Below are 16,226 nucleotides of genomic sequence, written 5' to 3' on the forward strand. Positions count from 1 at the left end.
AAGCTAATATTGCTGTGCTGCTTTGCAAAGTAATGCTGGCAGAATCTGGAGAATGCTTGTGGAATTTCTGTCAAAATGTATTTTGAAGGTTTTCATCAGAAATTATTTTTACTTCAGTTGAACTCTGGGGCTGGCTCAGATAAAAGCAAAATACCGCAGTTGCTGGAAATCTGAAACACACACGCACACAATGCTGGAGGAACTAAGTAGGCCTGGCAGCATCTGGCGGTGGAGAGAGAAAAACAGTTAAAGTCTCAATTTTGGCAATTACTTCTTCAAATAGAAAATATGGTATGGGATAGGTTCTGAAGTTGTCATACAGAACTCAAAATGTTAGCTGTTTCTCTCTCCGCAGATGTTACAAACCTGTTGAGTTTCTCCAGTGTTCTCTGTGCTTGCTACTGACTCAGAGTGCTTGGTTGGATTTTCAATGTGACAGTTGTTTTCTTGATATTGAAAACAGACTGTGCACCCAACATTTTCTGTATTCTGCTGAATTCAGTTGCCCTCCACGGTTGTGGCACATTACTCAATGTAATAGACCAAAGCAACATCTGCTTAAAATGGCAACCCAGGATAAGGAATTTATCTTGCACAAGGTTCATGAAACGATCTCTGAAGTATTTTCATGTCATTTTTATTACAGTCAAAATAAAAGAAATTAAAAGATCAGTTACAAGAGAGAAAGAAAACATTTGTTTCTGGGTGAAGAAACAAGTACACTCCACTGAAAGGTCGATCAATAATACTCCAACTATCGCTTTTCAATAATTAAATCTTAAATAAGATCACAAATTTTAATACAAAAAAATTAAATACAAACCGAAGTAAAAATATTAAACATGATTGATTTTGGTTTACAGGCTATTTCGCTAGCCATCTCTAACTTGACTACTGCATTAAAGAGGAGCTTTTTTAAAGCATTTGGCCTTATACACAGAAGCCTCCTTTAAAGGAGGCACAGTTAAATTGAGCACACTATGCTAAGAAATTGCCATACAAAAAGCAATTCCTACAATACAGTACATAGTAAAATAACTCTTTTTGGTTGCAGAACAAATAAATGATACTACCAGTGGAAAAGGTGTTATTATACAAGTGTCACATGACAGCTTATTACATAATGAACCTGGTTTCTTAAGAACTTAGAAAATAATTACATCTGAGAAACCAACATTCTTAAACTTGATCGTGGTGTACAATTTGTAGAATGGAAACAATTATTGAGCAAAACAACTTAACTCTCCTTTAACCCATCAAAAAGCAATTGTTTTATTGTGAAGAAAATTGTAGTTAGCATTCCATTTAAGTAATACGCTTCACTCAGTATCTTAAGTCTCAACTGGACACAATGACATCACTGTCAGAGAAGATAGGTCGTTTTTCCATCTGAGTCTTCTCAAAGTCTTCAGCAATCATGCAGAGGCATGTCATTTACTAAAAGCCATGCCCTTTAAGTTCATGTCAAACAAAATAATCATCTGAAGCTACATTACACAATGTAAAATGGCTAGCTCTCCAGGCACTGGCAGAAATGGCAGGTGGGCCTAAAGAAAGTCTGTACAGCCTGTCACTGGAAAGCCTTCTGAAGTCTGTGCCCATGTAGTTACAAGGAAACAAAGCATGTCACAGCCTGCCTTTCAGAACATCTTCTTGGCAGTCTGTCTGACAAATGCAGAGTTTTGGCTGCAAAACGTCGATGGCAAATCTTCACTTCACAGAAGCAGTACAGCTCTGATTACGAGAGGCAACCCACGCCATGAAGATATCCCTACAGAAGACACAAGATTTTAACCTCACTGCTATTATACTTAATCAGACGCAACATAATACAAAAACTCTCAGCACTATAATATGTACTCCAAGGCCAGCTGGATGATTAAACTCCAGTTTTCCTGCTGCCAATCAATCTGAACAGGAGAATGAAAATGACATTTGAGCAATGGGTTGAAATTAAATGTTAGTGACAACATACATCTTAACCTTTATCAAATCAGAACTTGCAAGAAATATTCCAGACAAAAAGTATTGGATAAGGTGTACATTGATAGATTTACCTCGTGATCTTACCACAATCACATTACCCGGCTCATAATTTCAAATCTGCAAATAGGAAGGTTGTAACTGGGGGAATCAACATAGACCTAACACACTCAGCACTCTTCTCAGTGGAATTTTCTATAACTTTTCAATTCCCCATTACATGTTCAATAAAACATCACAAAATGCAACTTTTTTTAAAAAAAGCAAACAATGACACCCAGACCAAACTGTGTTTCTGTTTGTATTTTCCACATTTTGCACTCCATCGCTAACAAGAACAAAGATGATAAACCCCTGCATGCGTATCACTATTCTCATTGCTTAGAAATAGGGAACTGCAGAAAACGTCAGCTTTAAAAGTATTTCTAAATAGGTAAGCAATTGTAAGGACCATGTACACCACTCAAGAGGTCAGATATTGATGTATTTTTGTTCAGAGTTTCAACTAGGAGGAGGAATTAAACAGTCCAAAGAACTAATAGCAAAAATTCATGTTCAACCAAAATAGAAGGAAACTTTTAGATACATAAACAGGTCTTGTGGCCCTATTTACTACAGCGCAGCACAAGTTCATCACATTTACTGTTGTATAACTGTATTGGGTGAAGCAAATGTGTTTAACACCTTCAAAATTCACCAGAGTGGTGAGTAGGTGCTAGTATGTCCTGTGTAAAGCATCTGAAATATCTATAGTATCCATCATCCATTCTAAACTCTCCAGATCAAAGACCTCCAGTTTTAAAAAGGACTGTTTAGTCAGTAAATGATGCATTGTTCTTCAATGAAAAACAACTACTTGTACATCCAGAAGGTTCATCTGCTGATACATTACTACACTTGATGGGACAATCAGTATTTGGTCTGTCCTAAGCTGATGTGATTGATGGCTCAGATCAAGTGTTAATATAATGAAAATGAATATGCTAAGGCTTGTACACAGTCACATTCAAAACAGCATAAAAATATTGGTTATTTCTTGTTTCCAGCCACAAATGAACTTCCACCAAAAATGTCAGTTAAATATCATCTACCACTGCAGATACTAATATTTTGTAAAAGGAGAGTTATTTTTTAAATTTATAGTTATGATCACTGCTTGCACAGGAATTGTTTTTGCTTTGTGTGTTTTGAAAATACTTTTTTTATTTAGCTAAAGTAACTAATCTGATAAAACAGGTGTATGTGAAATATTACCTGCAGTGGTTAACTACACACTCGCTGCTACAGTATTCATTATCCCACTCCACGCTCTGGGTTGGTGGATTTGTGCAGCCAGTCCTCATGCATCGTATTGGAGTGGTAGCACCCACAGGAGCTGGTGGGGGAGAGCTGATGATAGGCTGGACTTCAGGCGGAGGTGGTGAAAAGGTCTGGAAGTAGTTAAAAACTATTTAAATAGGTGAATCTTTTCTAATTAATGCAATGTTTAAATGGTACTGCGTTGGACAGCAAGAAGCCAGAGAATTTATCTATCTCTGTAATGCTCAAATCAAGATGTAAATGTCATAGAATATGCATCAATAGTTGGTAAGGAATAATGATACTAACTGTTCCTGCAATGAATAACCAGGGGTCCCTATAAGGTGTTTTCACTCCTAATAAGTTGCCTTCCTATGCAGAAAGTAAGACTGCACCCTGAGCTAGCCTCATGGTAAACACAGCGTCTACACAATGGAAGGGAATAATGAAAATAGCCAGTCTGAGTTCTGAATGCAGAGGTCAAGCACTAAACCTTATACATAGTAACAGAACTCACAATCATTCTTTTCAAGGGAGTGATTGACCTACAGATACAGGAATGAAGAAAATTATCCTTACTTTGGCTTCCAACAGACAAAAGGAGGCAAGCATTGCATACAAATTAGAGATGCAAAATACTCTGCAGCAAAAGAGGGTTCATTTTAAGCAATGCCATCTCAAAAGAGCATTATATTCAGAGAGCTTGTCCTTGTGAATTCCACACAATAATTGGTAATTAGAATTCAAATTAAAAATGAGTAAAAATACCATTTTGCACACTTTAACCTTAGAACTTGGATCAACAGCATGCTGCTCAAATATGCTGTCCTTTCTCTGCATTTTCACAAAGCAGTGTCAGCACGAGAAACCTGGGTGGAGACACTTTTTTGTTGAATCACCATCTATGTCGCTTTGTTACATGCAACATAATTACAAAAAGACTAACAAAAGCAGAACTATATTCCTGCCTCCTTCCTTTATCTGATACTACATTATGACAATACCATGTTTCCATGGCAACAAACAGATAACCTGTATTGAAAGAAAACAATGATAGATTACATGTACATGTGGTGTCATATCCAATTAAGTCAAATTGACTGTCTACTGCACTATGCTCCTGCCCACACGGCTGATCAATAAATATGGGCTAAATCCAACAAAGTTTTCTATTTTTTCCCATCCCAATCTACTAAGTCCAAGACAGATCATGCTACTATGATCCAAACACTGCTGCTAAGGGGGCAGGTGGTGCATAGACACCATTCAGTCGTGGCCTATTCAGTCCAAACTACTCTAACACTCCATTCATGCATAGCAAAACACCATCTGGTCCTATTTTCCCTCCAGCAATCACAGCTGACCAAAAACGATGATAACAGCTGTTACAAAACAAAAGCCAAACAAAGGGGCAAGAAAGGTTATACTCAAGTCCAGTACTGCAAACTACTCCGTGAAGTGGGTAATAGAAAGAAGCCTTTCAAATCCTTAAAGACTATTCAATAGCGTAAGGCAGAAGACACTGGTTAAACCTGAGATATTTAATCCATCTGTCTAGAAATACTGCAAACATCAATGGATCAGGTGATAATGGCTGACTGAAATTATGCTGCGTACAGTCACCAGGGTTGTTATACTCTAACTTAGTGATTAATGACCTTGTGCCAAATTTAATTAAAACTTTTTGTGTTCATTCAACTAATGTCAAAACTGTTTAATGGGAATGAAGATACAGCTTTCCACCATGAGAAAGTATCTTCTCTTGCCGCATTCCATAAAAAGAAATAAAATTATTTAAACCGTGTTGAGTTAAATAAAATTGAAACTCATTGTATTCTTTTATGTCACTGTACATTTTTAAAATCTAAAATATGTGTGTCATGAATAGGCAATAGTGGGTTAGAAAACTTGTGTTACACAAGTGAGATATCACATTATAATTTTATATGGACGGCATCTAATTTCCCTAGGGTAGAATGAGTCATGCAAGCTTTAATTTCTGAACAAGCCAAAAATAAGCATAAATTAAAGTACGAATCATATTACTCTTTTGTCAAAAGACAAAAATGTAATTATACCTGGCAATAAAATACAAAAGCTGATTTGGGTTGGATTATCTTTATACGGCAACATTGTCTAATTTATATTAATTTTCTGATAGCAGATGAAATGTAAATTGGAGGAGATAAGTTCTGCACACAAATCTTTCTCTCCCTCTCATCTAATTTATTCCAAGCAATGAATTTAAGAATTTAATCAGATCACCACAACACTATTAAATATTTGTACACAAGGATCAAAATGCTGCACAGTTGCAGAACACAGGCAAAATCCATGTTTCCTTATCAATGAAACAATGTGGTCCAGGCTCAACACAATACCTGCTATTTTGTAAGTGCTCATTATTTTAATTTCTGTTTATAACTAATAGCTGGTAGCTATGGACACATACTATAGCATGTCCCTGGTGTGTATTGGGATTCCAGTCATGCATGACACTTGCTGTTTTTAATTTTCATTTTATCATCAGCAGTTTAAGGTTGTTGCCAGCGCTCATTTGCAATTTTAACCAGACTTCTTCACTATAGCTTCTGACAGGACAGATGCTGTAATTAATCACTGGAGACAGCTGGGGACGGCAGCCATGCTGTTCCAGAAAACATTACGATGGCAGCCTCATTTCTGAAGCACTTGGATGAGAAATGAAATAATGTGAACTGCTAATCCCATCTGTGTGCAGGCAGTAGGCACAAAGGTGCTCAGTACTTTTTCACAATACTATTAATACAAATTACAGAATCATTTACTGGTGAGAAAGGAGACAACTGACAAGATATTCTACTTCTGAGATCTATTTACAAGAACACACAATTTGTTATAACAGATGCCATTTCTTTAATACATTTACTGAAATTATTTTAAATATTGCTAAATGGAAATTCATGTGCATCAATGAAAATCCTTTCACTCCACTTTTGGGCGCAGGGTGATCGGTTGTAGAGCACTGTGTTTCAGTTGGAGGTTTTCTGGATGGTTAAATGGGAAGGATTATCACAAATTTGTAAGTAATATGATGCAAGCAAGTTCCACCGAAAAATATTGTTTGTAAAATGTAAAGCACACGTAACCCCAATTTGGGGGAGTTTCTTATACAGTTCCTGTTTCAGAACAAAAACTCATTTCTAGATTCTTTATTTTAATGTTCAATGGTTATTGGAGGTAGGAAAGCTGATACATTTGTAAAACAACATATAGGTACATAGAGAGCATGTAGTGCCTTTCCTGACTGCCATCCAATTGTGAAGTAAAATGAGAGTATTATGTATTGAATTCAGTCCAGGAGTATAAAAGGATGACTAAAACCAATGAATTATGGAAGTCTTTCAGAAATAAAATCTATTCATTTATGGATTTTTAAAGTATACAGAACCAATTTTTTTCCCCTTCCAGTAATACATTTGCTGATTTATCCAGAAGGAAAGATCACTACCCACTATTCCCTGGATGGCACGTTTTTGTGGATTTTAGTCCCTTTCTGAATATTTACTTGCAAATATATCACCATTCCTACACTGTCACTGGGTCAAAATCCTGGAATTCCCTCCTTAAGGGCATTGTGGGTCAATCTATAATACATGGACTGCAGAGGTTCAAGAAGGCAGCTTAGCATCTTCTGAAGGACAACTAGGGATGGCCCGGCCATCGATACCCACCTTCCACCAGCGAATCAAAAATATTAACTGGCACCATCTGAATGGTAATACCCACTATTGAGAGCATTCAATGTGAATCAGTGCAAGTTTACTTTTAATTGGTGTGGTAGAATTGTGAAAACCATGTTAATCCCAATAAAATAATAAACAAATATAGAATCTGGCAATTAATTCAACTGAATTCACAATCTGTAATGAGACAGACTCATTTATTAGACATGATTTGGAGATGCCAGTGTTGGACTGGGGTGTACAAAGTTAAAAATCACACAACACCAGGTTATAGTCCAACAGGTTTAATTGGAAGCACACTAGCTTTCGGAGCGCCGCTCCTTCAATCACCTGATGAAGGAGCATTGCTCCGAAAGCTAGTGTGCTTCCAATTAAACCTGTTGGACTATAATCTCATTTATTAGAAGTCACCAATTTCGCAAAGGGTTTCTTGGTCAATGTAAATCTTTCCTTATTGATCTAATTTTCCAGTCATTCTTTGACAAAATATATATATCCCATCTTAAATATTTAAACAGGACTATACCAATTACCACACATCTTTGGTGTTATGACTTTTATTTAAACAACTTGTTGGAACACTGTTTTAAAGAAATAAGGGCAAAATATCACTGTAGAAAATTTAAATTATACAATGTACATCACAACTAAAATCCTCAGCTCACATTTTAAATCAACATAAAATGCATAACTGATATTTTTAAAAAATCTATGTTGGGATAATTTTACCATAAAAAAACTTTGTGAAGTAAATTTTTATTTAATTTTTATTTACATTGTAAAAAACATAGTCTGAGGTCAGTAATACACCAGATTCATCAATCTATTAAATATCTATTAGTCACGTCAGTTTAAAATCTCATGCCACCTTGTTTTCCTGGAAGGGTTTCATGTTAAGAAGTTACTGACCTGTGGCAATACCTGGGTCTGGGCCTGGGTTTGTAGTGGAGATTGTTGTTGCTGAGCTGGCTGTGGACTTGATCGTGTGGGCACTGGCGAAGTGATCTGTGAGGCCACCACTGACTGTGAGGCAACAGGGGAATGCTGAGGTGGCGAGTGCTGAGGTGGATGCTGCTGTTGCAGCTGCTGGATTTGCTGTTTCTGCATGTGCTGTAACTGCATCTGCTGTAACTGCTGCTGAATCTGCTGTTGTTGCAACTGCTGCTGTAGCTGCTGCTGGATGTGCTGCTGAAGCTGCTGTTGGTGCATTTGATGGTGCATCTGATGTTGCTGCATTTGATGCTGCTGTATTTGGTGCTGATGCTGAATTTGCTGGTGCTGCATTTGCTGTTGTAGTTGTTGCTGCATTTGATGCTGCTGAAAGTGTTGCAATTGATGCTGCTGCATTTGTTGTATCTGGTGCTGCTGAGGCTGCAATGGAGGGCTCAGCTGGGGTGAAGGTGGAGTGGGGACCATAGTGGTGCCCATAGGTGCAGCAATATTTGTTGACATGTTTGGCGCTATGGTAACGGATGCCACCAGCTGACTGCCTTGCAAGGGCAACCGCATTGGTTTGGGGGCTATTGCTCTTGGCAGTGTCTGGGTTGATGCTGAGACAGATGCATGTTGGGAAAGTGATGGATTCATAAGAAGGGAAGTTGAAAGACTAGTTGATGCTAAAGTCTGCTGAACAGAACGCATGGTCTGTGCTTCAGCTGATTCTGCAGCAGCCTGTGGAGAGAACAAAACATTGGAACCATAAACAAAGTAGCACATTTGAACTTCCATGAAACACACCACATTTACATACAACAACAATAATAATTTTTTAGGAAAGGTAGCTGAAATTTTGTACCATTCAGGGAATTACATAGCCACAGTCTCTCCATCGCTCTTAAAAGTATTCCACATAAAATTGTCAGTACTGTGGCCAGATGGTCATGGGCTGCCTTTTTTCTTTTCTCCATTTCTGATTATACATTGTGTACCAACAGATATTGTGGCACAGTGGCAGTATCCCTGACTTTGAGCCAGAATCTCCAGGTTTAAGTCCCAGTGTTGGATTAGAAAGCCAAGGGAGTTCATAATTCAACAAAACATGGCAGGCATTAAGAGTGAGAGTGCTGGTTAGCCATAGGATTAAAATAAATTGAAGCTTTGGTCATCTCAGTCCAGAGTTTACACTCCAACTGACATGGAAATGTGTATGTTGTTCTGTAACTTTGATTGCTTGGAAGGTCAGTTGGCTGGAGGATTGGCAGGAATTTGACTGGTGTGAACAATATGCAATGTGATCCTTGTTCCTGCTAGTCCTAGAGCTGTACAGCAGGGAAACAGACCCTTTGGTCCAACACGTCCATGCTGACTAGATATCCTAAACTAATCTAGTCCCTTTTGCCAGTACTTTGCCCATATCCATCTAAACCCTTCCTATTCACGTACCCATCCAGATTCCTTTTAAATGCTGTAATTGTACCAGCTTCCATCACTTCCTCTGGCAGCTCATTCCATATACACCCCACCATTTGCGTGAAAAAGTTGTTGCTCAGGTCCCTTTTAAATCTTTCCCCTCTAAATCTATGCCCTCTACTTCTGGACTCTCCCACACCAGGGAAAAGATCTTGTCTATTTATCTTATCCATTTCCCTCTTGCTTTTATAAACCTCTACAAGGTCACCCCTCAGCCTCCGATGCACCAGGGAAAACAGCCCCAGCCTATTCAGCCTCTCCACATAGCTCAAATCCTCCAACCATGGTAATATCCTTGTAAATTGTTTCTGAACTCTTTCAAGTTTCATAACATTCTTCCTATAGGAGGGAGACTAGAACTGCATACAATATTCCAAAAGTGGTCAAACCAATGTGCTGTACAGCTCAGATGGACTTAGTATCTATATCCTTGCCCTATCTATGGTGGAGGTGATGGTAGTGTGGATTAGACTTGTCTTCAGCCAGACAACTGAAAATAAACAGAGGCAAAAATAAAAGGAACTTGTTACTCTAAGTGACTAGCTCCTCCATCAAAGATAATCAAGGGGAATTCCTTCTTTATTATATTTGCTCTAGTATGTACCAAACAAAATAGAGATAGATATATAGGGAGTAGCAGGTTGACAAGATCAACTCGGATTAGCGATGGATAAATGCTTTTGTATGCATTTACCTACTTTTCCTCTGATTTCAGGAAGATTAAATACAAATATGCGATCATAATTGTTCAGTGGAATGGACTGTGACAGTTTCAAACAGTTCTTGGGCACCTTTTGGATATGGTCAGTCAACTGGTAAGTTGATATTGTGGATCATTATCAGGTCACTGTGAAGGAACATTTACTCAACCATCCATGTAATAAAAAGCAGTAACAAAAATCGGATAATATCAATAACATGCTGTGATAAATATCAATTAGAGTAAATTTAAACTAGGAAGTAGAGTAATATGGAAATCATAAACATAAAGGATGCAGCTATCAATTGCTTCTTCATGTTTTTAACAACAGGTGCTCATGAAACAATATTGAGAAAATGCCATGTTATTGAGATAATTCTTTAGGAATGACCTTTCTTTAAATGTGCTCATTCATGAGAAAAATAAGGAATACGTTTTATGTAATTCAGCTGAATAACATTAAGCAAAGTAATCTCAGTTTATTTTTGTTTTTCAAGGCAAATGATTTGAAAGAACTCAGATTGCTTACTGTTCCAGTGCATTCAATTCACACCATTGTACTCATGACATTTAACATGTTTCCAACTCCAAATTATGGATGCGATGTTATCCAGTTGTAAAACTTTGTCTAATAATTTGTCAAACACCACACATTAAAAATAAGTAGTTGAACCTTAAGAGCAAGGTTAGATCTCATGGAATGCAGGGAGAACTAGCCATTTGGATACAGAACTGGCTCAAAGGTAGAAGACAGAGGGTGGTGGTGGAGGGTTGATTTTCAGACTGGAGGCCTGTGACCAGTAGATTGCCACAAGGATCGGTGCTGGGTCCACTACTTTTCATCATTTATATAAATGATTTGGATGTGAGCATTAGAGGTATAGTTAGTAAGTTTGCAGATGACACCAAAATTGGAGGTGTACTGGACAGCGAAGAGGGTTACCTCAGATTACAACGGGATCTTGGTCAGATGGGCCAATGGGCTGAGAAGTGGCAGATGGATTTTAATTTAGATAAATGTGAGGTGCTGCATTTTGGGAAAGCAAATCTTAGCAGGACTTATACAATTAGTGGTAAGTCATTGGGAATGTTGCTGAACAAAGACCTTGGAGTGCAGATTCATGGCTCCTTGAAAATGGAGTCGCAGGTAGATAGGATAGTGAAAGCGGCGTTTGGTATGCTTTCCTTCATTGGTCAGAGTATTGAGTACAGGAGTTGGAAGGTCATGTGTCTGAACAGGACACTGGTTAGGCCACTGTTGGAATATTGCGTGCAATTCTGATTTCCTTCCTATGGGAAAGATGTTGTGAAACTTGAAAGGGGTCAGAAAAGATTTACAAGATGTTGCCAAGTTTGGAGGATCTGAGCTATTGGGAGAAGTTGAATAGGCTAGGGCTGTTTTCCCTGGAGTGTCGGAGGCTGAGGGGTGACCTTATCAAAGTTTATAAAATCATGAGGGGCATGGGTAGGATAAATAGACAAAGTTTTTTCCCCCGGAGTGGGGGAGTCCAGAACTAGAGGGCATAGGTTTAGGGTGAGAGGGGAAAGATATAAAAGAGACCTAAGGGGCAACTTTTTCACACAGAAGGTGGTACATGTATGGAATGTGCTGTCAGAGGAAGTGGTGGAGGCTAGTACAATTGCAACATTTAAAAGGAATCTGGTTGGGTATATGAATAGGAAGGGTTTGGAAGGATATGGGCCGGGTGCTGGCAGGTGGGACTAGATTGGGTTGGGATATCAGGTCGGAATGGACGAGTTGGACCGAAGAGTCTGCTCTGTGACTCTATCAGTCTCCAGGTTCCTTTCCCAATTTGTCTTGATCAGAAGGTAGTAATCAGGCCCATATCAAAATGAATTATGCAAGTGTCCCATAAGTTTCAATAACATAGCACTGACTGATTTCCATTGGTATCTCATTAATAGGAGGAAAGACAGAACTTGAATTCATTTGCCTCAGAACATCTTAAATGCTTGAACAGCTGAAATGCTGAATTAACTGTGAAGCAGTGCCATTGCTGTAAAGCAAGCAATGTGGTAGTGAAGTACAATAAAATCTTACAAATTGCAAAGAGACAATGTGTTTCTGGGAAATTGACTGAGGGATTAATATTGGGCTGGGCAAGGGGAGCGGTCCGTTGATCTTTGAACACTGTGTCAAAAATTATGTTGCTGGAAAAGCACGGCAGGTCAGGCAGCATCCAAGGAGCACTCCTGTTCCTCAGATGTTGCCTGACTGGCTGTGCTTTTCTAGCACCACACTTTTGGACTCTGACTCCAGCATCTGCAGTCCTCACTTTCTCCTCTCCTTTGAATACTGTTGTGCGATATTTTAAATCCACTGGAGGAATCAGATGAGACCATGGTTTAGCATTTTATCTGAAAGACGACAATCTCTCAGTATGTACGGAGGTCCAGCCTAGATTATGTACTCAAATTACTGCGGCAGACTTGAACATACATTTGATTCAGCTGCAAAATGCTACTACTGAATCACAACTGGCACATGTCATGTGGTTGTTCAAATTTGTTCGAAAAATAGTATATTTTATCTTTTAAGATTTTAGAAACAGTAAGAGACACATGTAATTGCAGTGACTTTTTCTGACAGTTGACAAATAATAAAATGTAAGCTAATTTCCCCATAAATTCAATATGTGTTGCAGACAATATTTTTGTTACTCGCTTTATGCTTTAATTTGTGACATAAAACCAAGTTCTGGGATTAATTGTGGACTTTTAATTACATTTGATCCAGAAGTAACCCACTAACAAACATGAATGACAGACCTTTCATTAAACAAACATCCCACATTCAGCATGTTCATTCAATATGCACTTTTTGAAGATTACCTTTGAAACAAGGCTGGCCCGGTATGCAGCAAGCGCTTTCAGATATTCCTTTTTAGCGGCTTCTGTCTTTCTTTTGTATACCTACATTCAAGAACAGATATTCTGAAATTTAAATGCTTGTACTTATTAACCTTGGACATTTATGACTCATAAGAAAACCATGCAGCAGGACATTGTAATATGTAACATACAGCAATTTTATAGCATTTGATTATGGAAAGAGTTTTATTTATGCAGCTTCCAGATTTTTAGAAAAGCCACTATGTTATACAAAAATAACTTTCATTTCCATATAACCTTTAATGTAAAAAGGTACCAATGAATGGAAATAGACTGAATGAATGAAAATAGATTAGATTAGACTTCCTACAGTGTGGAAATAGGCCCTTCGGCCCAACAAGTCCACACTGACCCTCTGTAGAGTAACCCCCCTCTGACTAATGCGCCTAACTCTATGGCAATTTAGCATGGCCAATTCACCTGACCTGCGCATCTTTTGGATTGTGGGAGGAAACCGGAGCATCCGGAGGAAACCCACACAGACATGGGGAGAATGTGCAAACTCCACACAGACAGACACCGAAGGCTAGAATCGAACCCGGGTGCCTGGCACTGTGAGTTAACAGTGCTAACCACTGACCCACCGTGCCATCCCTGGAAATGGGGTGGAAAATTGTCAGTAAAATAGGTAAGGACAGATTGGGGGGGGATAGCTAAATGTTAAGTGATAAATGGGGTGTTGAGAGGGCATTTAAAAGGAAGAGAAAAGTGGAGGGTTATGGTGTTAGAGACTGAATCATGGTATAGAATGAGGTAAAGGAGAGGGGGAGAGTTAGGTGCTATACTGAGCTGACAACTTACATTTGTTATAGGCCATTCAGCCCTTTGAGCCTATACAATCATTTATAGAGTCAGAGAGTCATATAGCACATAAATAGACCCTTCAATCCAACTCATCTGCACCAACCAAGTTTCCCAAACCAAACTGGTCCCATTTGCCTGCATTTGGCCCATATCCTGCTAAATCTTTTCTAGTCACGTACCTGTTCAAATGTCTTTTAAATGTTGTAACTGCACCTGCATCTACCACTTCCTCTGGTAGTTCACTTCACATATGAACCACCGTGTGTGAGAAAAATTTGCCCCTCAGGTTCTTTTAAATCTTTCTCCTCTCATCTTAAAAATAAGCCCCTAGTTTTAAAATTCCCACCTTAGAGAAAAGGTCTTTGGTATTCACCTGATCTATGCCCCTCATTATTTTATAAATTTCTGTACACCTCAATCTCCCACACTCCAGTGAGAACAGTCCCAGCCTATCCAGCCTCTCCTTATAACTCAAACCCTCCCTTTCCAGCAACATCCTGTAAATCCTCTTCAATTTAATAATTCCTTCCCATAACAGGGTGGCTAGAACTGTACATAGTACTGCAAAAGAGGTTATACCAATGTCCTGTACAACCTCAACACGATACCCTAACCCCTATACTCAATAGTCTGAGCAATGAAAGGAAGCATGCTAAACGCCTTCTTAACCACCGTCTGCCTGTGACACAACTTTTAATGAACTATGAACCTGAATCCCCAGGTCTCTTTATTCTACAACACTACCCAGAGCCCTATCATTAATTGTATTAATCCTGTCCTTGTTCACTTTATCAAAATGCTATACCTCACACTTATCCAAATTAAACTCCATCTGCCATTCCAATGGCCCAATTGATCAAAATCCATTTGTAATCTTAGAATTTCTAGGCCTTTTAGAATTTGTAATCTTGTAATCCCAGGGTAATCTTTACAACCTTTTTCACTGTCCATTATACCACCAATTTTGGTGTCATCCACAAACATACCAACCATTCCTCCAAACTTCTCATCCAAATCATTTATATAAATGATAAACAACAGTGGACCCAGCACTGATCCCCATGGTACACTGCTGGTCACAGGACACCAGTAATAAAAACAACCCTCCACCGCCCCTCGCTGTCTCCTGCTGAGACCATTGCTGATTGTTGAACATAGAGAAATTTTAAGATAGAGAGGGGATAAGGAGCAGTACACACAGGGTACATGAGGACAGAAGGCTGATGACTAAACAGAATTTAGTGTGAATGAGATCATGGCTTGTTATGAAGAAGGTAGAAACAAACCTAGATTGTGTGGAGTTTGCACGTTCTCCCCGTGTCTGCGTGGGTTTCCTCCCACAGTCCAAAGATGTGCAGGGTCAGGTGAATTGGCCATGCTAAATTGCCCGTAGTGTTAGGTAAGGGGTAAATGTAGGGGTATGGGTGGGTTGCGCTTCGGCGGGTCGGTGTGGACTTGTTAGGCCAAAGGGCCTGTTTCCACACTGTAAGTAATCTAATCTAATCTAATCTAATCTAAGAAATGGGGAGTAGGGGAGTAACAATTTGTTCATTTGTCAAATTGCTGGACTGAATCAAATGTAAGATGCAACACTGTGAGCTGGACACCAGAAAACAGGATTCTCATAGACCTTCTTCTTAAGGGAAATAACTCAGATTCGAAGAGAAAATAAATAAGAAATGAAAGCAGATGTTACACATCAAATTTAACAAGGATCACATAATCTTCTGATTTTTTAAAACTCGCATTGTTACCTATTTGAGAAAAAAAACTACAGAATAGTGTGGAAAGTACTGGGGTTAATTCCAAGTTTGGGTGTTGATTGCGTGGGCTGAGCAATATCAGACTGGCCACCCCTACATTTTAGATTTTACATTCCATTGAATCAGCTGAAGATTTGTATAACAATCAACTAAATCAGTATCATTTATTCTTTGCCAAATGCCAAAGTTAAGATTACCCACTAGCTGATAAATTGGTGTGGATGTTTTGGTCAAGTGGTGAAGCAAGGCAATTGGTCCTGACCAAAGAAACTGCTCCTGACCAAACAAAAATGCAGCAATAGCTGTGCACATAATTCCCCTTTCTCTAGGTGAATTTGTACCTGATCCCAAGTCCATTGAATTGCCAGGGCCCAGAAACAGATATGACATTGAGCAGACTAAATAAATTCAAAATAAATAAATTGAAATAAATTCCACTGAACTATTCTCACAGACAGAAAGGCCTGAAATTAAAAACACTTAATATATTTTACATTTAAAAAAAGTTTAGATAATAAAACAAAATATAATTAAGATTTATAGAAAACATGAATTTGTGGAAATTGTATTCTCCTAATGGAGAAGTTGGACGTTCTACAAATATTAAAATAGTTTCTTCAGGGCTTAGGA

General features: G+C 38.5%; 1 protein-coding gene across 2 annotated transcripts in view; it reads right to left on the reverse strand.

Moving 5' to 3' along the window:
* Positions 1-627: 627 nt before the first annotated feature.
* tox3 (TOX high mobility group box family member 3) overlaps positions 628-16,226 on the reverse strand; it is a 111,727-nt gene continuing 96,128 nt past the window's right edge. The window contains exons 6-9 of one of the 2 annotated variants that reach the window (XM_043706971.2): positions 12,970-13,050; positions 7,917-8,678; positions 3,238-3,413; positions 628-1,771 (exon numbers count right to left, since the gene is read on the reverse strand). In XM_043706971.2, the coding sequence (XP_043562906.1) occupies positions 1,711-1,771; positions 3,238-3,413; positions 7,917-8,678; positions 12,970-13,050 (1,080 nt within the window). In that variant the 3' untranslated portion in view covers positions 628-1,710. The remainder of the gene's footprint in view (positions 1,772-3,237; positions 3,414-7,916; positions 8,679-12,969; positions 13,051-16,226) is intronic. The other variant, XM_087995899.1, reaches the window with a different exon arrangement.

This window comes from Chiloscyllium plagiosum, unplaced genomic scaffold, assembly GCF_037043375.1.
Source record: "Chiloscyllium plagiosum isolate Xiang-an unplaced genomic scaffold, Cpla_swu_hap1 HiC_scaffold_17, whole genome shotgun sequence".
NCBI classification, from domain to species: domain Eukaryota; kingdom Metazoa; phylum Chordata; class Chondrichthyes; order Orectolobiformes; family Hemiscylliidae; genus Chiloscyllium; species Chiloscyllium plagiosum.